This window comes from Acanthochromis polyacanthus, chromosome 4 (assembly GCF_021347895.1).
Source record: "Acanthochromis polyacanthus isolate Apoly-LR-REF ecotype Palm Island chromosome 4, KAUST_Apoly_ChrSc, whole genome shotgun sequence".
NCBI classification, from domain to species: Eukaryota; Metazoa; Chordata; class Actinopteri; family Pomacentridae; genus Acanthochromis; species Acanthochromis polyacanthus.
This window is the reverse complement of record NC_067116.1, coordinates 2,665,852-2,690,334: the sequence shown is the minus strand read 5'-3', so window position 1 is coordinate 2,690,334 and position 24,483 is coordinate 2,665,852. Positions and strand designations below refer to the sequence as shown.

Here is a 24,483-nt window from a genome sequence, read left to right as displayed (position 1 = left end):
CTCTTTCTAATTCTATCTCAGAATTTTGATATTCAGATTTTTTAATGATTATTTCCATAACAAAGAGCAGAGTCAGGCAGGAGATGGACCAGAGCCAGCAGTAATGTGACCATGCAGGGTCTGCAGAGGTGAAAAAAATATATATAACAGGGCTGTACAGTGCGAGCGTTTCACTCGCATATGCGCCTAAAAATAGATCGGTGCGAGTAGAAAAAATAAAAAGGGAGCACACGTGTGAGTACAGATGTCAACCCTATCATTCGCATTTGCTCCTAAAATAAGTCCACACAAAGTGGATCAAACTAAAAGTCACAGCCTACACCTTCTTCTTCAACAACTTTTTTTCACATCAGCGCGCTACAACACGACATGGTCAGAAAACCCGTGAGCTCCTCTGACTCTCAGGCCGTCTCCCCCATAGATCTATACAAACATGTATATATCTATGGTCTCCCCCCCACAGTACCGAGCATCACACAGACCGACGCACTTTCTTAAAGCGACAGGCTCCTATTTCTGTCTTTAGCTTTTATGAACACATTAACTTGAAATAACCAAATACTGTGTCTGTCTAAATTATAATAATGCAAATGACACTAAATTAAGCATGTAAAACAGTTTAAATACCATAAAGTAATAACTGAACTAAAACTGTCATCAGTTAACACAATCTATGCATTCTGCACCTATAATCAGACTCCCCTAAGAATGCAAGATATGGCCTCAAAATATGTCTGGTATTTATGTATAAAGTCTTTAATATAAGTATAGTTCTTAAGTATAAAGTTATTTGTAATTGTTGTTATTTTTATTGGGCCAGTAAACAATATAATAGAATTGAAATTCTCTATCCCACACCTGGGAAATTATTTGCTACAACACCAAATTACAACAAGTTTTTTTTGTTTGATTTTTTAAAAACTAGTAAATTACAGTCTGTAAGAACAGAATAATAAAATAAGGGGCTAAATGATCACAGTATAGCAGATTAAGAACAGAGACTATTTCAAAACTAGGACTTTAACAGAAATATGCAGGTTGAGTTAACTGTGCAGATTGTATGATATGAAATAAAATCTGGAGTCAGAATTTATTGGGTCACTTAACAAAATCTGACTCCCCTTATTGTTTTGGCAAAGAAGTCACAACCTCCAAACTTTCTCAGCTCCAACATCTGCTCCTCTGCTGCTGTTGTATAAGGTCTTGTGTACATGGTGGCTTCCACCAAGTTTTTTGCTTGGAAATTGGAAAAATGTAACATAATGCCATCTGAGCGATAATGGAAAATATGACAAAAGAAAGAAGTCAGTAGACCAATCACACTCCAAATGAAAGGAAGCCATATTGGAGAAAGTTTTGTTTTCTTTGGTGAGAACAAAATCAATAATTCTTTACAAACTAATTACAAAATACACATGCATATGTACACCTCCTTTTATGAGAACAAAATCAAACATAATTCTTTGCAAACTATTAACAAAACACACACACACACTCTAAACATGGGCTTTGGTGTTTCCTTGTGACGGATGTAGTATAGATGTCCATCTGTAAAAATACATTGGTTTATTAGTTCACAAAGTCCTGAGGACCAGTGAAGCTGATGTATGTGACACTGGTGAGGGATGATAATCTATTTAGTGGGAGAAGCTTTGTTTGTGCAATGTCACTGTTAGAACTACATCTATTTATTTGACCACCACTGAAGACCTCATGAGGATCAGCTTGGAGGGGCCATGTCTGGAGGACTTTGATCCAAGTCCTGCAGTGGAGCTGGATCAACTCAGCCAAGCGTGCCAGGCAACTTGAATACAAAAAGATGTGGGACAGGGATGTTCTCTGTGTGAAATAACTGAGCCTACTGCTTGGCTTGTTGTGTGAATGTTAATAATAAAATTGTGCGATTCATAGTGAAAATTCATAGTGCTCCTAAATGTTTTTCTGTGCTCCTACATTTTTCACTGGGAGCACCTGTGCTCCTAGTGAAAAAGCTAAGCGTACAGCCCTGTATAAGTGGCTGACAAACAAATATGTATCTATGGGTTAAAGTGATTTTGAGGTTAAATTCTACTGCAATTTTTACTCTTCCTAATGCTATTTCAGAATGTTTCTTAGCACATTTTTTATGTTTATTGCCATAACAGAAAGAGCAGAGTCAGGGAGGAGATGGATCAGAGGCCAGCAGCAGGGACAAGGATGTAGGGTCTTTACAGGTAAGGAGAGATTATAACTTCCTGAAAATAAGATATCTATTGCAGGGAGAAACCAGGCAGTACTGATCATTTCATGTTCAGTGTTTGGTAGCTTTGGCTACTCGTCCAGTAGATGTTCAAGGGACATTGTTGTCAACTCAACTAGAGTTTGGCCACTAAAACTTTAGATTTTATAGTTTAAAGTTTTATACTTTATAGTTTAAAGAACCAGCCCAGTTGGTCCCCTGGTATTGTACTGTGGCTGTTAGGGATTATGTGGTTCTTTAGCCACTAAGGACGGTGCAATTAAATGTAAGAGAATGATAAATCGCTCTGAAAAATTAGTCCCCCTCACTTCTGAGATGGTGGTTAGGCCCATGAAAACACCTCACAGAAGTGGACTCACTGATGAACACCTTCACTCCGTCCTGAGGCTTTCCTCAGCTCAGAGCCTGACCCCAAACATTGATGAACTTGCATCTAAGAAAAGATGCCAGGTATCTGGCTTAGACCAATGAGCAGAGTAAATCAGAGTGTAGCAAAATGAGCTTGAATATATCTGTTTCTTATGCACTTTTTCTACTGCAAGGCATGGTCTGTTAATAGTTGAAATGTTGGATTTTTATTGAATGACATTATTATTGGTTCTTTTGTTGTTGGCTTTGAAAATGATTTACTTTAAAAAGGAACTTGAAAGGACACGGGGAGAGACCTACTTTATTTATTTATTTAAATAAGAAATGAAGACCACTGATGTGTCTTTTATTTCAAATTTAATTTCTCATGTGTTTGTAATATCAAGCTTTGATTGTTCCAGATTCTGTGTTTAAGCAAAACTAAAGTTTGTTTCCATATGAAAAGGTTAAACATTACATATCAGTTGCAGTTAATTTTTCAATAAATATTGAGTTTGGCCCGTGACTTTATTTCACTGCTTAATTTTGGCCCACTGTGAATTTGGGTTTGACACCCCTGATCTAGAGGAAGACCAAAGAGGAGGTTTATGGATGTGGTTAAAGAGGACATGAAGGTAGTTGGTGTGAGAGAAGAGGATGCAGCAGACAGGGTTAGATGGAGGCAGTTGATTCACTGTGGAGACTCCTGAAGGGAAAAGCCGAAAGGAAAAGAAGAACAGGTTTGACTCTGCTCCCACCCCTCCCCCCTCTCATCAAAGCACTGACCAGCCAGCTTCTTCTTCACACCTCAGCTCTATAGGTGGCTTGCAAATGACGTCACATCCGCCTCATCACCTATGCATATCATGAAGTGGTGGTCAGCGGAGCTGATTGTTGACTGCAGCGAGCGTGGCTAACGTTCACTCATCGGTCAAAAATGCCTTTTGCGTGTGTTGTTTTAGGTCGTTCTAATCGATCAAATCACGAAATTGATAAAGGATACTTAAGGGTTCCTCGTGAAGAGATTAAAAAAGGGTCTCGCACTAAGGATTTAGTTTTAAAGACGCAGAGAAAAATGGCTCGCTAACATTTCCTTAAGTTCGAAGGGAGTGGAGTCAAAGAATGCCAGAGTCTGTGGTGATCACTTCGTTAAAGGTTAGTGATTATTATGATTATACATGCTTAGAGCCTTTCTGTGTTGGTTTTAAGACCCATTCTTTAAAGACTGGTAACACTAACTACCCACTTAACAAGCTAACGTTCGCTGTTTTTAGCTTGTTTACTGTCACACTGAAGGATTATTTACCCTGCCATGCAGTCGCAGTGTGCGGTTATTATTTCTCCATCTTCTTTTATCAACAATCAGGTATGAGTTGGTGTTTTTGATAAACATTGCGAATGTTTCACCTGAAAAGAACAGCAGAAACACGTTTTAGCATCCACCGAGCTAACACACCTAGCAAGTACAAGTTTATATAAATCGTTACTTACACGGCTTTTTATGATGCAGGATTTGTCTTTCAGGATCTTAACTCCGACTTCTTTAACTCATCCACAGACAAAGAAATTGTATGAATCCGTGCTTTTCCAAGCCTTCATTTGTTTAGCAGTGCAAAAGCTTGTTTGTAGCACCAGATAGTTTGAGATATCAGGGAACTGAACTGGTGGATATTTTTCTAACTTGTAGGTCAAATCCTTCGTGGATAACGCATACGGATCTATGCTATCACAAAATTTGAGTTTTTCGATGTATCGAGTTTGAGAATTAGAATCTAAAGTACGAAAATACTCAGAAAAAGAGTCGCGTTTTCCTTGCTCTGTGGCAGTCCTTTTGGTTGGCCTGACCAGCACTTCATTAACCGGAAGTTAATGCCACCGCTAAAGTCACGTGTTTGCAAGCCATCTATACCACCAACAGCACCTCCCCTCCTCCCCCCACCCTCCACCACCTCTGGACTTCACACACAGCCCCACCACCTCCCCCTGTCTCACCCCCCTGCCACCACCACCATCACCCCCTCTCCTTTCATCCTCCTCCACCCCCAGCCTCTCCATAACAGCTGATCAGGTGAGAAGTGAGCTAAAAAAGCTCAAGACCAGGAAAGCCACAGGTCCTGATGGAATCGACTCCAGACTCCTCAAAGACTGTGCAGACCAGCTCTGTCAGGTGCTGCTCTGCATCTTCAAACTGAGCCTGAGTCTGGAGAGGGTTCCTGTGTTGTGGAAGACTTCCTGCCTGGTTCCTGTCTCAAAGACCAGGAACCCCAGGGAGCCAAACCACTTCAGATCTGTGGCCCTCACTTCTCATCTGATGAAGACGATGGAGAGGATCATCCTCAGGAACCTACGTCCCTAGGTGAGCCCACATCTGGACCCACTGCAGTTTGCTTACCAACCGAACATTGGAGTAGATGATGCAGTCGTCTACCTGCTGCACAGATCGCTGACTCACCTGGAGGACACTGGCAGCACTGTGAGGGTCATGTTCTTTGACTTCTCCAGTGCTTTCAACACAATCCAGCCTTCTCTGCTCAGGGTGAAGCTGGAGGGAGTGGGACTAGACTGTCACCTGGCTGCTTGGACCATCGACTACCTCACCAACAGACCACAGTAGGTGAGGCTTCAGGACTGTGTTTCTGATGTAGTGGTCAGCAGCATGGGGGGGCCCACAGGGGACAGTGCTCTCTCCCTTTCTCTTCATCCTGTACACATCGGACTTCCACTACAACTCTGGGAGCTGTCACCTCCAGAAATTCTCTGATGATACAGCCATTGTTGGGTGTGTGTCAAATGGGGACGAGCTGCAGTACAGGACAGTCATCTCTGACTTTGTCGACTGGTGTGAGCGAAACCATCTGCAGCTCAACGCCAGTAAGACGAAAGAGATGACCATCGACTTCTGCAGGAGGAGGACACCTCAGACTGCACCGGTGAACATCCAGGGTTTGGACACTGAGATAGTGACTCATACAAATACCTGGGTGTTCACCTCAACAACAAACTGGACTGGTCACACAACACAGAGGTCCTGTACAAGAAGGACCAAAGTCGTCTCCACCTGCTGAGGAGACTGAGGTCCTTTGGAGTGTGCAGGACTCTGCTCCGGACATTCTATGACTCTGTGGTAGCGTCTGCTGTTTTCTATGCAGTGGTCTGCTGGGGAGCAGGGAGCTCTGAGAGGGACAGAAAGAGACTGAACAGACTGGTGAGGAGGGCCAGTTCTGTCCTGGACTGTTCCCTGGACTCCATAGAGGAGGATGTTGGCAAAGCTACATCCATCATGGACAACCCCTCTCACCCACTGCATGACACTGTGGAGTCTCTAAGTAGCAATTTCAGCAGCAGACTGAGATACCTAACCTACAAGTCATTCATTCCATCTGCTTTAAGACTTTATAACATCAGCATCACTGGCTGAAGTTAAAACAAAACTGGACTCTATCACATTGGCTTTTATCACATAATCTGCAGTTCTTGTATTATTTGAGTCTTCTTGTACGCCACATCATTCCATAAGCCACTCTTTCCATCCTACACTCCTGATAATATTGTGATTGTTATTATGATCATCATTATATTGTTGTTTATTGTTTCTCTACTGTGTGATACAATGCTGCTGTAACATGGGAAATTTCCCCAGACAAGGGGAGTAATAAAGGATTATCTTATCTTATATATATGTATACATATATATATATATATATATATATATATATACAGTGCCTTGTGAAAGTATTCGGCCCCCTTGAACTTTTCAACCTTTTGCCACATTTCAAGCTTCAAACATAAAGATATAAAATTTTAATTTTTTGTCAAGAATCAAAAACAATTGGGACACAATCGTGAAGTGGAATGAAATTTATTGGATATTTTAAACTTTTTTAACAAATAAAAACCTGAAAAGTGGGGCGTGCAATATTATTCGGCCCCCTTGCATTAATACTTTGTAGCGCCACCTTTTGCTGCAATTACAGCTGCAGGTCTCTTGGGGTATGTCTCTATCAGTTTTGCACATCCAGAGACTGAAATTCTTGCCCATTCTTCCTTGCAAAACAGCTGGAGCTCAGTGAGGTTGGATGGAGAGCGTTTGTGAACAGCAGTCTTCAGCTCTGCCCACAGATTCTGGATTGGATTCAGGTCTGGACTTTGACTTGGCCATTCTAACACCTGGATACGTTTATTTGTGAACCATTCCATTGTAGATTGGGCTTTATGTTTTGGATCATTGTCCTGTTGGAAGATAAATCTCCGTCCCAGTCTCCGGTCTTTTGCAGACTCCAACAGGTTTTCTTCTAGAATGCTCCTGTATTTGGCTCCATTCATCTTCCCATCAATTTTAACCATCTTCCCTGTCCCTGCTGAAGAAAAGCAGGCCCAAACCATGAGGCTGCCACCACCATGTTTGACAGTGGGGATGGTGTGTTCAGGGTGATGAGCTGTGTTGCTTTTACGCCAAACATATGGTTTTGCATTGTGGCCAAAAAGTTGGATTTTGGTTTCATCTGACCAGAGCACCTTCTTCCACATGTTTGCTGTGTCTCCCAGGTGTCTTGTGGCAAACTTCAAACCAGACTTTTTATGGATATCTTTGAGAAATGGCTTTCTTCTTGCCACTCTTCCATAAAGGCCAGATTTGTGCAGTGTACGGCTGATTGTTGTCCTATGGACAGACTCTCCCACCTCAGCTGTAGATCTCTGCAGTTCATCCAGAGTGATCATGGGCCTCTTGGCTGCATCTCTGATCAGTCTTCTCCTTGTTCCAGGTGAAAGTTTAGAGGGACGGCCGGGTCTTGGTAGATTTGCAGTGGTCTGATACTCCTTCCATTTCAATATGATGCTTGCACAGTGCTCATTGAGATGTTTAAAGCTTGGGAAATCTTTTTGTATCCAAATCCGGCTTTAAACTTCTCCACAACAGTATCTGGGACCTGCCTGGTGTGTTCCTTGGTCTTCATGATGCTCTCTGCACTTTAAACAGAACCCTGAGACTATCACAGAGCAGGTGCATTTATACGGAGACTTGATTACACACAGGTGGATTCTATTTATCATCATCAGTCATTTAGGACAACATTGGATCATTCAGAGATCCTCACTGAACTTCTGGAGTGAGTTTGCTGCACTGAAAGTAAAGGGGCCCAATAATATTGCACGCCCCACTTTTCAGTTTTTTATTTGTTAAAAAAGTTTAAAATATCCAATAGATTTCGTTCCACTTCACGATTGTGTCCCAATTGTTGTTGATTCTTGACAAAAAATTAAAATTTTATATCTTTATGTTTGAAGCCTGAAATGTGGCGAAAGGTTGAAAAGTTCAAGGGGGCCGAATACTTTTGCAAGGCACTGTATGTGTGTATATATATATATATATATATGTATATGTATATGTATATATATATATATATATATATGTGTGTGTGTGTATATATATATATATATATATATGTATATATATATATATATATATATATATATACACACACACACACACACACACACACACACACACACACACACACACACACACACACATATATAAAACTTGGAAGTACAGATGCAGCTTAATTTTTTATAATCAACATAAAAACTTGAGTTTATGCTATCAATTATTAAGTAATTAAAAATGTGATACTATAGGATTTGATGTGATTAGCTCCGTGGGTAAATATGCATCATTACAGCAGTGAAAGATACAAACATTTAAGAAAGATTAGTGAAAAAAATGTAAACAAAAAATATATATAAGTTCTTGTTCAGAAAACTCTTGCACAGATAATTTCATGAGTAGATATACTGACAGAGAAGTACTAATATTACACAGATCTTTATTTTTATTTTGTTTAAATCATACCACTAGAGATGACTTTTGGCCCTTCTCGCTTCCCGTATTGAGGGAGGCGTCCCGCTCTCTGCTGCTGCATGAGTCCACACCGTCAGTTCGCTAACAGCTAACGCCTCTAACATGTCGGGGAAGAGTTTCCGAGTCAGCGACGGGGACTGGATCTGTCCTGATAAGAAGTAAGTCCTCCGAACGTCAAAAACAAACCGACCTAATGGTCCCCGGGGGGTTAATTTAGCAGCGGAGGCTATAGTTTCTGATCGTGCTAGCAGGCTAACCGTAGTTAGCTTAGGCCTGCTAGCCTTCGTCTAATGCTAACCAGCTAGCGGAGCTGAGCAGTGAAGTTTTAGTTCATATTTTAAACCTTTCTAGTTTCACAGTAAACACAATAAACTGGTGACTTGCATATTTATAGTCAGAGAAGAGTTTGTGTGTAGAATAGTTAGTTTTTCGTTGAAAATATGAGCGTAAAGTAGCAGGTGCAGGAAGCTAACGACTAGCCGCCACTAGGTCTCTGTGGGCTGGGCTGAAATTCTGCTCTCTCTGATAATGTTGGGGTCTCGATCTGGATCTGTTTCTGTCCCTATAAGAAGTAAGTCCTCCTAACACTGAAAATAAACCGACTCAGTGCTCCCCGGAGGGTCAAGGCTTTATTTTCTGATCGTGCTAGCAGGCTAACCGTATTTCGCTGAGGCCTGCAAATTTTTGGCTCTAACCAGTGAGGTTTCAGCTCATGTTTTCGCCCTTTTAGCTCCACAGTAAACAGAATAAACTGGTAAATTAAGTATTTTAAGTTAGGGATCAGTTTTGTGTTTAGAATTTGAGTGTGAAGTAGCAGGAGCATGAAGCTAACGACTAGCCGTCGCTAGCTGTCTGTGGGCTGGGCTGAGATTGTGCTCTCTCCGCTAATGTTGGGGTGTTTATGGTGTTGTTGGAGCCAAGTTCTTAATAGGGCATCAGCAATATCATGTTTCTAGTGAAGTGCATTAAAAAATGTGACGGACAGGGCAGCTGCAGATCCCAGGTCAGGCCTTTAAACTCAACAGGAGAGCTGAAGCTAAAGCTTAAGTAGAGCCACATGGAATATAAAGCTGCTGTGTTTCTGCAAAGATCCTCAGTTACCTGGTTTCATGAGGAGATTCAGCAGAAAGAAACTTATTCTTGGAGGCATTTCAGCTTCATTTAGGAAGCTTAAATCATGAAAAGGTGTATTTTCCAGAAGCTCCATAGACCTGAAGCTTGTAACACATACAGGATTTATTTTATTATCATAAAACCAAACAGTTGCAGTCACATTAATCTGGTTATAAACAGTCAAATCAAAGCTTCTGAAGTTAGTTGGGAGTATGTTCACATGAAAAGAGGAAGTGTTGTCACCAAGTAACCTAACATGGACAGAAATACAGCTGCAGGTTCCTCATAAGGAAGAGATTTCTAAGCATGTATGAGAAACTTAACATAGAAAACAACCAGAGTCGGGAAGAAAAACTGAAGAAACGGAGATTAATGTTCTTATTAATATCTCTGTACTAATGTGCATCTGCTGTTAGTTTAATTATAATCATATATCACGGGATTGCGCAATGAAATTGCAGATTTAGTTCATTTATGCTTCCTGAAACATGAAACAATGTGACTTTATTAAGTCAGTATAATTTCTTTCTACTGTTCTGTTGTACCCGATTTTAGTTTCTTACTTATTTCGATACTGAATCATCTTTATATCTTCTTGCTTTCTGCTTTTTATTAACTGCATTTCTTATGTTATGCCATTCTTTTTTACTGAGCGGCATCTGGCACAATAATTCCCTTCAACATTAATAGTTTTATCTCAACACTGCAAATACTATAAATTCAGAAATCTCACATATTACACACACACACACACACACACACACACACACACACACACATATATATATATATTAGGAGTGTAACGGTACACGTATTCGTACTGAACCGTTCAGTACAGAGGTGTACCGCGGTACGAACAGTTTAGGACTATTAAGAATGTACAGAATTGTTTTAATTGTGAAACCTAAAACTTCGTAGCGCCCACAGTTCCAGTGGACCTTCTCCGGCTCACAGTAAACTAAGTAGGAACTAAAAACAAGCAGGAGTTTCCAGGGAACCACAGGATGTGACGGATCGTTATTCTCCTGCCGGAGCTTCGTGGCTAATGCTAGCAACAACGAGAAGAAGCTAGAGCTGGAAGACGCTCCACCGTCATTAAAATCACCAGTTTGGGATCACTTCGGTTTCCCAGTGAAGAAAAAGTAGAAGAACAAGTGGACAAGACGAAAGCCGTACGCCGACACTGAAGCGGTCCTCAGCTGCATCCAGCAACACGTCAACCTTAGACACACATTAGAAAAAGCTCCATCCAAGTGTAGCTATCCCCTCTGCTAGGAAGAAACAGAGAACTGTACAAACGATGCTCCCAGCATCATTTCATCAAACCCTGCCTAGCATGTCAGAACGGGCTAAAGCAATAACCAAGTCCATGGTGTTTTCATAGCAGCAGATCTACGGCCATACTCCGTTGTTCAGAACTGAGGTTTTAAACTGATGAAGGTCAGCTTACAGTAACTTTACATTACTGCTCTTTGCTACAGATAAATGACTAGATTGTGTATTTTTTAGTATATTTATGCTGGTAAACAAGAGCCTCACTAAATGATGGTGTTTTTTAAAAAAGCAGTTACATTAAAATATATTTCCTATTGTAGGTGATAGAGCCCGTTCTGAAGCTCCTTCTCATCCACACTTCAGCAGAAAGTCACATCAGCTCTGATATCAGCAGGTTTTTATTTTCATTTTTCCCCTAACTGAGAACAAAACTGTGGTTTTTGTGGACCGTTACACACACACACACACATATATATATATATATATATATATATATATATATATATATATAGATAGATAGATAGATAGATAGATAGATAAAGTTGTGTTTTCCAGAGTTCTTTACTGAGTTTTAGGATGTTTTATAGCATATCTTGTTGGTGCACTGAGGGAGCAGCTCTTTCATTGTTGTACTTTATAGAACCACAATAAAATCTGTCTTTTCTATTCCGACTCCTTCTTATGGCTGCAAGGCTTTAAAATTTTATTCTTTTTGGAGGAAATAAAATACAAACATCCTTCAAACTTACTGTAAATATAATGAGGACATGAAGCAGGCTGTGAGGTTTTATTGTTTTATTCAGTCTCTATTTTGGGATTTTGTTTTACAAAGATCTGTTGAGCAATTAAATGGTATAAAATCACTTTATCTGACCTTCCTCTCTTACTACTGACTTAAATACAGCTCAGATTTGATTGAAATAAACCTTTAAACAAATAACCCGTTGGTTAGAAAGTGAGATTTTTCTGGAATAAACTTTTAAAACTCTTAAATATATGGTCAGAAAGACTGTTACTCAGTTTCAATTTAAGGATTTTATTGTTCTACAAAGTCATGTAGAAGCAATTAAATGGTTTGAAATCACTTTATACTCTGACCTTCTTCCTTCAGCTGTCTCCTTTTTAGGGCTGGACCTAGAAAGGAGGTCCCGAATATTCATTCAAATGTCATGCCAATAAAGGCTTCATTTTCTATTCTATTCCCATGGAGCTCTGCAGTGTTGCTACTTTCAGAGAGATTTAATAAAGTGTTATCTGGAATATAAGCTGCTCCTCAATAGATGATGTGTCCACCAGTGGCCTGAAGCTAAACCTGAAGCTAACCTCTAACTACAGACTGCCTCGCTCTTCTTTCCTTCTGCTTGTCTGAATGGTTGTGTTCATACTCGTATCATTTCTGCTCTCTCCAGGTGTGGAAATGTGAATTTTGCTAGAAGAACGAGTTGTAACAGATGTGGCAGAGGTGAGTCTCCTCTCTTTCCCACTTTCTTTTCCCACTGCGTACCAAAGTTCACATATTTTACAGAAGCTTGGAGGTTTTATTCCAAAAAAATCTGTTGTTTTTCCTCCACAGAGAAAACCACAGAGGCGAAGATGATGAAAGCAGGAGGAACGGAGATCGGAAAGACTCTGGCTGAAAAGAGTCGAGGCCTCTTCAGCGCCAACGACTGGCAATGCAAAACGTACGCCGTTATTTCCCTCTGTCTGCAGCAAGAAGTAGATTTTCTGTCCACCTGTCACCACTTTGTGTTGTTAAACTGCTTTCTTAGATAAGATGCATTATTAGCAACAACGTAAATGATTAGTTTCACTTTTAAATGTGTTAAAATTGATTTTCCTCTTGTTTTCTTAAAGGTGCGGTAATGTGAACTGGGCGAGGCGGTCGGAGTGTAACATGTGTAACACGCCTAAATACGCCAAGCTTGAAGAGAGAACAGGTAACCCAGACATTAGGGCAGATTTATGGCTTTTAGTGTGTTTGTATCCCCAGTTATTGAGTGATTCTTTGTTTTCAGGTTACGGTGGAGGTTTCAATGAAAGAGAGAATGTAGAATATATAGAACGGGAGGAATCTGACGGCGAATATGACGAGGTGAGCGCTAACCGTGATGCTTTCAGCCTCAGTGCTGTGAAATTAAGGTCATAACAATAAGGATGTGTTGTTTCTGTGCCACAGTTTGGTCGGAAAAAGAAAAAGTACCGCGGGAAGAGCAACAGCACGTCTTCCTCGAAAGAAAGCGAAAAGAAAGAAGTGGTGAAAGATCAGGAGGAGGAGGAAGATGAGGAGGAAGATGAAGAAGATGGTGACCTGTCCAAATACAAACTGGATGTAAGATCACTGACTCAGATGGAAATTCACATCTAATACAATGACAAAACAGTGTCCAAAAAAACTGAGAAAATGAACTAGAAAAAGTACGGCAGGAACAGCAACATGTCCTCCTCAAGAGGAAGTGGTAAAAGATAAGGAGGAGGATCTTAAAATGTGTCCATCATTACTCCAGATTTGTCCGAAATGGAAAAACCAAAATGACTCCCACCCTGTCTTGGGAAATTCAAAGTTTGTCCAAAATGCCTTGAAGATTCTCAAGAAAGCATGAAAAGGATTCAAAACGTGTCAAATTACTGAGATGTTTCCAAAACGACTCCACAGCCGTCCTAAACAGTTCTGAATTTGTCCAGAATGGCCCAAAATATGTCTAGAATGACAAACTTCCAGAAAATGCCTCATAACTTGAACTAAATTATTCTAAACTTGCCAAAAATTTATAAAAACGAGACCAAATAAATTGAAATCTTCATAAGTGGGGCTCAACACAAGAACATTGGGTTGGTCCGACAGAACTGATCCACAAAGAAGTTCTCACAGACTCTCAAAGTCTCGGATCTTTTGAAACTTTTTTGTAGCCATTATTTAGCTGAACGATCGCTCTGACTGCAGCTGATTGACCGACCATTCCCTGCAGCTCTACAGCTACTAGCACCTGTACAATGAACACCTGTCTCTGTCCAGGACGACGATGAGGACGATGAAGACGGTGACCTGTCCAAGTACGACCTGAACGCCAGCGATGAAGAGGACAAACCAGCCAAGAAGAAGGGCAGCCGGTCGGGGTCGTCGCGCTCGTCGTCGCGCTCGTCCAGCTCCAGTTCTCGGTCCAGGTCCAGGTAAAAGGGTACAGGTCAAGGGTAACTCCTGGCAAAATGTCAGTATCAGCTTCAAACTTCTTCTGATTTACTCATCCATCATTTAATGTCCTGTTCTTTCTGTTGTTCTGCCTCCTCTCCACCCTCATCCCTAACAAGTCGTTTCTCCTGCTGGATTTTCAGATGTCTCAAAATGAAACATGCATCATTTATTATTGTAGTTTTCTATTGGAGAACCGTTTTGTTTCCAGCTGATTTACCTGCAGATAGGTTGATGTGATTCAGTCTTATGTTTAGTTGGATAGTTTCTTATAAAATCAACCAAATAGGACTGAAGTTCCCTCCAGAACCTCCTCAGAACATCTGATTCTTCATCTCCAGTGGGAATATTTCCAGAGTTCCATAAAGGTGGGTCCAGGTTTATCACTTTTTAATGGACTTTTCCCATCATTTCTGATCCTCAGAACTTCATCAGTCCAGCAGATAGAACCATGACATTTAGGAGGAGAAACATCTGAGATCTGGTAAAAACTGACACCAGGTCAGTTTTGATCAGTTTCATCTGTGTAAACTACAAAATATCCAATAACATTAATACTCTAAATTGGGTAAAGTTTAAAAAATCCAGTCTTACATCATCACACACTCATTTCTGTTCTTCACTGTCAGGACTATGCATTCACTGTGGTAGTCCTGGTTGGAGGAGACACAGAATAAGCACAAAACCACCATAAAAAGACTAAAAACAACTTAAAACAGATGCAAAACAACCACAAACAGACATAAAATGACCACAAATAAACACCAAACCAGCTTTAAAGTTTACCCAGAATCACTTTCAAAGTTTTTTTTGGTGAATTCTCAGAAACCAGAAACACATCCAGGAACCAGTGATTGTTTGTAGGTTACTCTCTGAGGCTCAGAAATGATGGAAAAAGTCCATTAAAAAGTGACAAATCTGGAACTAAACTTAAAGACTGGAAGCACGAAAGGAGAATGTCCACTGGAGAAAGTTCTAGAGTAGACCTACTGACAACTGAAGAAAGTTCTAGAGTAGACCTACTGACAACTGAAGAAAGTTCTAGAGTAGACCTACTGACAACTGAAGAAAGTTCTAGAGCAGACCTACCGACAGCTGGAGAAAGTTCTAGAGTAGACCTACTGACAACTGAAGAAAGTTCTAGAGTAGACCTACTGACAACTGAAGAAAGTTCTAGAGCAGACCTACTGACAACTGAAGAAAGTTCTAGAGCAGACCTACCGACAGCTGGAGAAAGTTCTAGAGTAGACCTACTGACAACTGAAGAAAGTTCTAGAGTAGACCTACTGCCAACTGGAGAAAGTTCTAGAGTAGACCTACTGACAACTGAAGAAAGTTCTAGAGTAGACCTACTGACAGCTGGAGAAAGTTCTAGAGCAGACCTACCGACAACTGGAGAAAGTTCTAGAGTAGACCTACTGACAACTGGAGAAAGTTCTAGAGTAGACCTACTGCCAACTGGAGAAAGTTCTAGAGTAGACCTACTGCCAACTGGAGAAAGTTCTAGAGTAGACCTACTGACAACTGAAGAAAGTTCTAGAGCAGACCTACTGACAACTGAAGAAAGTTCTAGAGCAGACCTACCGACAGCTGGAGAAAGTTCTAGAGTAGACCTACTGACAACTGAAGAAAGTTCTAGAGTAGACCTACTGACAACTGAAGAAAGTTCTAGAGTAGACCTACTGACAACTGAAGAAAGTTCTAGAGCAGACCTACTGACAACTGAAGAAAGTTCTAGAGCAGACCTACCGACAGCTGGAGAAAGTTCTAGAGTAGACCTACTGACAACTGAAGAAAGTTCTAGAGTAGACCTACTGCCAACTGGAGAAAGTTCTAGAGCAGACCTACTGACAACTGAAGAAAGTTCTAGAGCAGACCTACTGACAACTGAAGAAAGTTCTAGAGCAGACCTACTGACAACTGAAGAAAGTTCTAGAGTAGACCTACTGACAACTGGAGAAAGTTCTAGAGTAGACCTACTGACAACTGGAGAAAGTTCTAGAGTAGACCTACTGACAGCTGGAGAAAGTTCTAGAGCAGACCTACCGACAACTGGAGAAAGTTCTAGGGCTACTCTAGAATTTTTTCCAGGAGACGTTCTCTATGGACTTCAAGAACCTGGAACTCTGGAGCTCTTCCCATATAAGGAACCAGATGTTCTGAGGAGGTTCTGATTGGTTTCCTTTCTCTTTTATTGACTTAATGCTGTGTTGTCCTAATATAACCATCAGATGGAGGTAGATGAAGTGTTTCCATACATTAGAGTGCCCCCTAACGGTCTGTCTGTGCGTTACCATAGTAACCGCTCATTGTCGTTGAGAAAATATTGGAAAGGTTTTTGTTTTTTGTCTTTCAGGTCCCGCTCTAGAAGCTCGTCCAGCTCCAGGTCTGGATCTCGCTCGAGGTCCCACTCCAGGTGAATGAGGTGGCATCACTCTCCAGCTGTAGAGAGTGGATGCTGGCCACAGAGCTTTACCTCAGTGTGAAACCTTAGAGAAGCTCAGTCTGCAGCGTAGTAACAGCCTCTGGGTTCTTAAATCAGCCCCAAGAGTTTAAGTAGCACAGAGTTTGATTAGATCTGTAACATCTGGGGTCTTCATCAAGCTTCTCTCAGGACTGATTCAGGCTCTGAAATGAAATCAAGTTCAATGTTTCCTCATTTTGGATCCATTCTGAGAGTAGTTGAGAGCTCCTGACCAGAGGAGCTTGATGAAGGCCCTCCCTGCTGAGAACCTGCCTGGACTCTACTGACCTCCCTGCTTGGTCTATCCCTCCACAAAGATCCAGCTCCAGGTCTCCCCAGAAGAGGTCCCGGTCCCCGTCCTCCTCCCCGGAGAGGAGGCCAAAAAGGAGTCGCTCCAGGTCCTCATCTGGAGGCAGGAAACGGAGGCGATCTCGCTCACGTTCGTCCGAAAGGTTTGGGTTTCTGTGGAATCCACCATGGCTCTGATTGTTGTTAGCCGTCAGAGTTCAGATTTACAGAAAAACGTTAACGATTTACGACACGTTTTAATGCTGATTACTGTCACATTTTATGCTGTAGGAAGGGAAATATAACGTCTGTTAGATTTACTAAATGCACAATAGTATGATAAACGTGGTTAAAATCTATATTTACATGATAATATTCTAAATATGATAAAAGTGACTGAGTTTATGATAATATAGCTATCATTAATGCTGAGCTAAAAGAGTTAACTTACATCATAAACAATGATATAAATCTATATAATTGCACAGAACCAGGAAATATGTTGATTTATCCCCAGTTAATATTATACTACCAGTACCATACACTACTTTACATAATTTAATTAAATTCATCTAATAAAGTTATTTTAGAGTGCAGCTAAATATGATTACACTCATGTCATTATTTGGATTTAGGTGATAAGTAGCTGGTTCAACTTGATTAAATTAAGTTGAATCCAGTTAAGGAGACACTTTATTTTCCATATTTAAATTCATTTACAGAGTTTTTTTTGAGTGAATTTAAAGTTATTAGTTCTTATTAAGGTAGTATTGAACAGTTTTGTTGCTCCTCCTTTATTTCCTTGGGTTGAATCAACGACATTCACTCGTGTAATCCTTAATGCTGTAAAATTAGTTGGGCCAAACTGATTAAATTTAGTTGGATCAACCTTTGGAAATCACTTTAATCAGCTCTGATAATTATGCTGACTCAACACAAGTACATTAAGCTGCTCCAACAGAACTGCTTTAAGCTGAAAGAAAACTGTTTAATCATGTATTAATACACGCTCAGCCTCAGCTATTAGGATTTAGTACTTCAGAATAAATTTAAAAAATTAGTTGAACCCAACCTTTGGGAAAAAGTTAATAATTCTAATAAATTAAGTTGAACTCAACCTTTAATAATAATTATTAAATTAATTCTAATAAATTAAGTTGAACTCAACCTTTAATAATATTTATTAAATTATTCTAATAAATTAAGTTGAACTCAACCTTTAATAATATTTATTAAATTAATTCTAATAAATTAAGTTGAACTCAACCTTTAATAATATTTATTAAATTAATTCTAATAAATTAAGTTGAACTCAACCTTTAATAATATTTATTAAATTCTAATAATTACGTTCACCTCAACCTTTAATAATATTTATTAAATTAGTTCTAATAAATTAAGTTGAACTCAACCTTTAATAATATTTATTAAATTAATTCTAATAAATTAAGTTGAACTCAACCTTTAATAATATTTATTAAATTCTAATAATTACATTCACCTCAACCTTTAATAATATTTATTAAATTAGTTCTAATAAATTAAGTTGAACTCAACCTTTAATAATATTTATTAAATTAATTCTAATAAATTAAGTTGAACTCAACCTTTAATAATATTTATTAAATTAATTCTAATAAATTAAGTTGAACTCAACCTTTAATAATATTTATTAAATTAATTCTAATAAATTAAATTTAACTCAACCTTTAATAATATTTATTAAATTCTAATAATTACGTTCACCTCAACCTTTAATAATGTTTATTAAATTAATTCTAATAAATTAAATTTAACTCAACCTTTAATAATATTTATTAAATTAGTTCTAATAAATTAAATTTAACTCAACCTTTAATAATGTTTATTAAATTAGTTCTAATAAATTAAGTTGCCTAAATAAACTCTAATAAATGAGCTCATAAATGAGCCCAGCTGTAATAAACTGAGTGAACATGAGTGCTTTGAGTTGCTCAGAGCTGTTTGATGCTCTGCTGTTCTTTACTTCTCTGGTTGTTTTTAGGATTCAAACTGCTTTCTTTTTGTTCTTCTTCCTGTTCTCTCGTGCTTCTTGTCGTCTGACCTTCTTCTTCTTCCCCGGTGTTTATTTCATTTCAGGCGCCGCGGCCAGTCGTCCGGATCCTCCCATTCCGGCTCCAGTTCTAAAAAGAAATAACTTTATCACGGCCTTTAACGCAGAGAGGAAAGAAAAGAGAAAAGTGCATGTTGTGAAAGAAAAGCCACACATCCTTCAGCCTGCTGTTCATAAAGTCTTACTCCCCCAAAAAGAAAAGAAGCGACAGGACTTGTCCTTTTTCAAACCACTGTGCTAAGTGTTTGTGAACCCCAGAACCATCAGAACCTGTGAGGAACCTTTAGTTTGAGCCTCATGTGGAGCAAAAACCTGCCCAGGAGCTTTTTCTGGTCCTAGAAACGCCACAAACACATTATTTATCAGAATAATGAATTCATTTGTCTAACTCATGTGAATCGAGCCTTTTCCTTTCATTTCTCTGTAAATCTGTTTTTAGTTTGTGTGTTTTCAAGGTAAGTATTTTTCTTTTTGCTATTTCTTGTGTTCAGTGAATGACGGCTTCCCTTTTCACTGGATTTGGGGATTTATTTTTGGGTTAAATCGACTTATTCCTCTTTAGTTGACAAACAAACGAGCTCCATGATTTTTTCCTGCTCCAGTTAGAAGAAAAAGAAACACTTCTGATGAACCATGGCCGTTTAAAGTCTTTTTATCGGTAAAAAAATCAAATGTTAACGTGTAAATAAAGTCCTGTCCACATCCATTCCTGGCAATACTGTGTTTAATGACGGTTTAAAAATGATTTAATGACGGTTTAAAAATGATTTAATGAGGGTTTAAATCAATTAATGAGGGTTTAAATCGTTTAATGAGGGTTTAAGTCATTTAATAAGTGTTTAAATCAATGATGGTTTAAGTCATTTAATGAGGGTTTAAATCAGGTCAGACTGGGTTTAGGTTCTACAGAGAAACCACAAAAAGAAACTACAAAAAGGAGAAGTGACGCAACAAAAGCATAAAAAAAGACAAAACACACAAGGGAGGCAAAAGGAAACACAATGAGAAAAAACAAACTTCCTTTACTGAACAGAACGACCAAAATATCACCCAGAAAAGCTTTAAAAAAAAAGAATATTTAAAAATCCAGGTGATAAAGGAGGTAAAAATCATCCAGAATGTAGAAATACACTGCTCAAAAAATTAAAGGAACACTTTGAAAACACATCATATTTCAATACGGGGAAACCAAACTGGATCTTAGCATTGATATGGACTGGATAATGTGTTAGGAATGAAAAGTGCCACATTGTTTGATGGAATGAAAATGATCAACCCCCCAGGAGGGCTAAATTCAAGACAGCCCAAAATCAAAGTGAAAACCTGATGTGGCAGGCTGGTCCATCTTTCTGAAATTCAAACTCAAAATGGTATTCAGTAGTTTGTACGGCCTCCATGTGCTTGTATTCATGACTGACGATGCCGGGACAAGCTCTGAATGAGACGATGGATGGTGTCCTGGGGTATCTCCTCCCAGAACTGGACCAGGGCATCACTGAGCTCCTGGACAGTCTGAGGAGCAACCTGATGGTGTCTGATGGAACAAAACATAATGTTCTAAAGGTGTTCTATTGGATTCAGGTCAGGTGAGCGTGGGGCCAGCTAATGGTATCAGTTCCTTCATCCTCCAGGAACTGCATGAGTTCTCTTACCACATAAGACTGGACATTGTCGTGGACCAGAAGGAATCCAGGACCACTGCACCAATGTAGGGTCTGACAATGGGTCAAAGGATTTCATCCTGATACCTAAAGGCAGTCAGAATGCCGTTGTCCAGCCTGTAGAGGTCTGTGTGTCCCTCCATGGATATGCCTCCCCACACCATCACTGACCCACCACCAAACCAGTCATGCTAAACAATGTTACAGGCAGCATAACGTTCTCCACGGCTTCTCCAATGCTGGAGCTCATTTTGTAGAGCTATTGCAGTGCTCATCCTGGTCCTCCGTGCACAAAGGAGCAGATATCTGTCCTGCTGATGGGTTGAGGACCTTCTACAGTCCTGTCCAGCTCTCCCAGACTAACTGCTTGTCTCCTGGAATCTCCTCCATGCTGTTGAGAATGTGCTGGGAGACACAGCAAACCTTCTGGTGATGGCACACATTGATGTTTCATCCTGGAGGAGTTGGACTGTCTGTGGAACCTCTGTAGGGTCCAGGTATCGCCTCATGCTACCAGAAGTGACTCTGACCCTAGCCAAATGCAAAACTAGTGAGAAACAGTCAGAAAACATTAGGAAGGAAAAAACATCAGTGTCCTTCACCTGTAAACTCATTCCTGTTTTGGGGGGTGTCTCATTGTTACCCCTCTAGTGCATCTGTTGTTAATTTTATGAACACCAAAGCAGCTGAAACTGACTAAAAACCTCCTCAGTTACTTATTGACCAGATCAGTATCCCACATGTTTCACTGATTTGATGCAGTACTTAGATTAAAAAGTGTTCCTTTAATTTTTTGGAGAAGTATATTCAGAAATGAGTCAAATCTGGGAGAAAAAAGTTCATTAAAGTCAAATTTAGGATTTAGAAATGCTTAGCACAAAGTGTAGGGATTTATTTTATTAGAGTATTATTGAAACATATTTGCATATTTCTGATGTGTGCAGTTGAATCATGAAAAAACAGATTTTTATGGTAAATGTAATTTTGGGCTGTTTTTGCTTCCAAAATTCTTTTTTTTCTTTGACAAATGTGGAAAGAAAAAATAAAATGTTAAAATACACTTTATGGACCATTCAGAGCTGGAGGACGTTTTCCATCCCATAATAATCCACGTATTAAACCCTAAAACATCAGTAGTGTGTAAATGTTCTTAAGACCAAATCTATAAAAACTAGGAGAAAAGAATGTTTAAAATATTTTAAATCCCAAAAAAGTCTGGAGTTCCCCTAAAATCCCATTTTTCTCTTGTCCACCTGATGACCAAACTGGATCTCTGATAAAACAGTTACAATCTCATTTAAATCTACTTTCTCTGCTTTTATTTTTTCATTCATGTCTGTAATTGTGGAACATTTTTAATCAACATAATATTTTAAATAATCATTATTATTCATGGAACATTTCCCACAACATGTTAGCACAACCTGGTGATGATGTTTGTGTAATTTTCTCTTTTTCTGTCACTTTATGTCTTCTTTCTGTCGTTTCCATCCTCCATCATTCCTACAGAATGTGTAGATCAAAGCTATGTCCTCTCTTCTATTTTCCATCCTTTCATCCATTGTCAGCCTTGATTGAATGTCTCTCTCTACCTCATATTATCAGGATCAGACTCATTCTTTGGACTGTTTTCCATCAGTGGTCAGCAGTAACAGCTAGCTAAATATCTAGCTTCTACTGCTGAGAGAAAGATCACATTAGCATGGATTAGAGTAGGGTTAGCAACAACACAGAAACATGGAATAAAATGAGACAATCAGTACCTATTATTGATCAATGTGGAGCAGAAACCTGGAGAGCAGAAGGTTGATTTTGTCATGTTGAAGCCTAAATATTCTCCTGAAGTGTTTGGTTTTAGCAGCAGGTTTGTAGTTATTTCATGTCTGAGGTTCAGTTCCTGGTTTCGGTCAGCAGGTGGCAGATGTGGACCTCAGATTGTTTTAATTAAACCTCCTGAGATGATAAATGAGAACATGAAGCCTTTCTGAAGCTAAAAAGCAGCGATTCTGTTTAACGAGGACACAATTAGTGACTAAAGTCTGATTAAAGAGAGGAACGGTTTTAATCTGGTCGGCTCTGTAATAGTTTAAAAGTCATTCTCACTTTCTGTTCACAGCGTCACTTAAAGAAAGAAAATCTAGTTTGTACAGATTTAGAGGAAATGTTTGTGAGCATCACTTCATTACTGGATGAAATTTAAACTCATTTAAAACTGAAGTCAAGATGAGGAAATGTAAGAAACGGACTAAATAACAGAATTCATATTTATATTTTACTTTGATTTGCTTTAAAGGATCATTTCAGCATCCGGCTGCAGAGCTACGATAAAAGCAGGTTTTCTGGATCATTTCTTACTCATATTTTCTGAATAAACGATCCAGTTTTAACAGCTTTAACCCTGAGATGCTCCAAAACGACACCCAGAACAATCATTTCTATTGTTGTTTGTTTGAGATTTTTCTGCTTGAAATCTGTTTGTTTGTGACTTTTGATGATTAAAAAGATGTAGACTAAACAGAACAGCAGCAGGAGAATAAAAACTCCGTGTTTTTGACATGTTTCACTCTTTTCCTCCAAGTTCGCATCACATGTGATGGAATCAGAGATAAAGAGCTTTGGAACAGAAATATGACCGTTTATCTAAAAGTTTAAACAGGAACTTAAACATTTAAAAGGAGCGATGTCAGGAACATGTTTTTGGAGGAAAAGCTGTAAAATGAACCGATAAAAGCTTTTCATTGGTCTAAAGGTCACAGTGATGATCTGAGGGTTGATCCAGTCCATGAGGTTAAAAGACGCATTCATCAGCCGTAATCTGTGTTTATTTTCAGGTATCTGTGGTTCAAATATCTCCTGATTAATGCTGCTGCTCAAACTTAATACGTAAACTGATGCAGAAGAAGAACGTGTTTAAGGACTTCACGTTCACTCGGATCTCCTGAACCTGGTGTTAGCTGTAATGCTCTGTACGTTCTGTAGATTCTCTGGTTCCACGTTGTTCTTTTCTCTAAAATAAATCATGTTTGGTTCTATTTATGAGTTCAGACAAATTCTGAAGCTAAAATCTGAGTTTGTTTCCACTTAGACCTCCAGGACATGATAAAAGCACAGACGGTTCTTTAAGACGTTCCACCTTCATTCTTCTGGTCTCCATCGTTCTCTAGAACCAAAAAGAGAAAAAGATTCATCTGCTGTTTTCCACTGGAGCTTTTAGAACTGAACTCCTGTTTGTGGTTCTCCATGTAGGGAACGTTCCCACAACATTTAAACTTCAGGAGAACCTGTAGAGAACGTCAGCCAAAGGTTCCATCTGATGTTCTAAGAACGTTTGAGGATGTTTAAATAATGTTCCTCTGAGCTTAGAACATTTAAACGTTCAGAACAGGTTTATAACAGGTTGTGTAAACGTTCCCAGCTAGAATGTTTTGGTTTTGGTTCTACAAACGTTCTAAGAAGGTTCTAGTAATGTGCAAATGTCCATCTTAAAGGCAGAATAACGTTTTCTAAAGATTCCTAAAAGGTTTGTGGATAACGTTGTTCCAGATAAAAAGTTCTAGAAGAACAGTTTAAGAGTTCAGACAAATTCAACCAGTAAATCTGCTTTTATTTTGAAATATGTCATAACAGGAAACAAATGTTTTTCAGTTAAATTGTTCAAACTAGTCTCCATTTTATCTGAAGGAATATTTTGAACTGTTCTGTTCTTGATTACTATAAAAGACATGTTAAAGTTTCCATGTTTGTAAAAGTAATTAAAGTTATTTATCTCCAGAGTTTTATTCATTTGTTTCTAACTAAAACAAAAATATGAATTTAAATTACAAATACGTCAATGATCCACATAAGGTTCACAGTTTGTAGGTTTGTCTTAATAAATTCCATTTTATTATTATTTATATTAATATTCTTTTTTTAGTTTTTCTATGTAGTAAACCTGAATTTCAGTTCCTTTCATT

The 24,483-nt window shown here is 39.0% G+C and overlaps 2 protein-coding genes and 1 long non-coding RNA gene across 25 annotated transcripts; 2 read left to right on the top strand and 1 right to left on the bottom strand.

Annotated features, from left to right (window-relative positions):
* The first annotated feature begins 8,461 nt into the window (after window positions 1-8,461).
* Window positions 8,462-19,572, top strand: zranb2 (zinc finger, RAN-binding domain containing 2). Its single transcript, XM_022219002.2, has 10 exons — window positions 8,462-8,605; window positions 12,245-12,297; window positions 12,409-12,517; window positions 12,690-12,772; window positions 12,851-12,927; window positions 13,012-13,164; window positions 13,849-14,003; window positions 16,379-16,438; window positions 16,804-16,938; window positions 18,893-19,572. The coding sequence occupies exons 1-10, from the start codon at window positions 8,550-8,552 to the stop codon at window positions 18,948-18,950; spliced, it is 939 nt and encodes a 312-aa protein (XP_022074694.1). The 5' UTR covers window positions 8,462-8,549; the 3' UTR covers window positions 18,951-19,572.
* Window positions 14,007-16,274, top strand: LOC127533513 (bile salt-activated lipase-like). Of its 21 annotated transcripts, none has more exons than XM_051946647.1 (3): window positions 14,007-15,074; window positions 15,141-15,206; window positions 15,240-16,274. In XM_051946647.1, the coding sequence occupies exons 1-3, from the start codon at window positions 14,979-14,981 to the stop codon at window positions 16,194-16,196; spliced, it is 1,119 nt and encodes a 372-aa protein (XP_051802607.1). In that variant the 5' UTR covers window positions 14,007-14,978; the 3' UTR covers window positions 16,197-16,274. The 21 variants fall into 21 exon arrangements, with proteins under 21 accessions (XP_051802607.1, XP_051802617.1, XP_051802618.1 ...); XM_051946657.1 differs by having other exon boundaries at window positions 14,007-15,206; window positions 15,240-15,305; window positions 15,537-16,274; XM_051946658.1 differs by having other exon boundaries at window positions 14,007-15,338; window positions 15,537-15,602; window positions 15,669-16,274.
* Window positions 17,820-18,533, bottom strand: LOC127533514 (uncharacterized). Of its 3 annotated transcripts, XR_007941253.1 has the most exons (5): window positions 18,482-18,533; window positions 18,332-18,431; window positions 18,187-18,236; window positions 17,992-18,091; window positions 17,820-17,942 (listed from the first exon to the last, which is right to left on the bottom strand). It is a non-coding gene; the product is annotated as an uncharacterized LOC127533514 (long non-coding RNA). The 3 variants fall into 3 exon arrangements; XR_007941252.1 differs by lacking the exon at window positions 18,187-18,236; XR_007941251.1 differs by lacking the exons at window positions 17,820-17,942; window positions 17,992-18,091 and having other exon boundaries at window positions 18,119-18,236.
* Window positions 19,573-24,483: the final 4,911 nt, after the last annotated feature.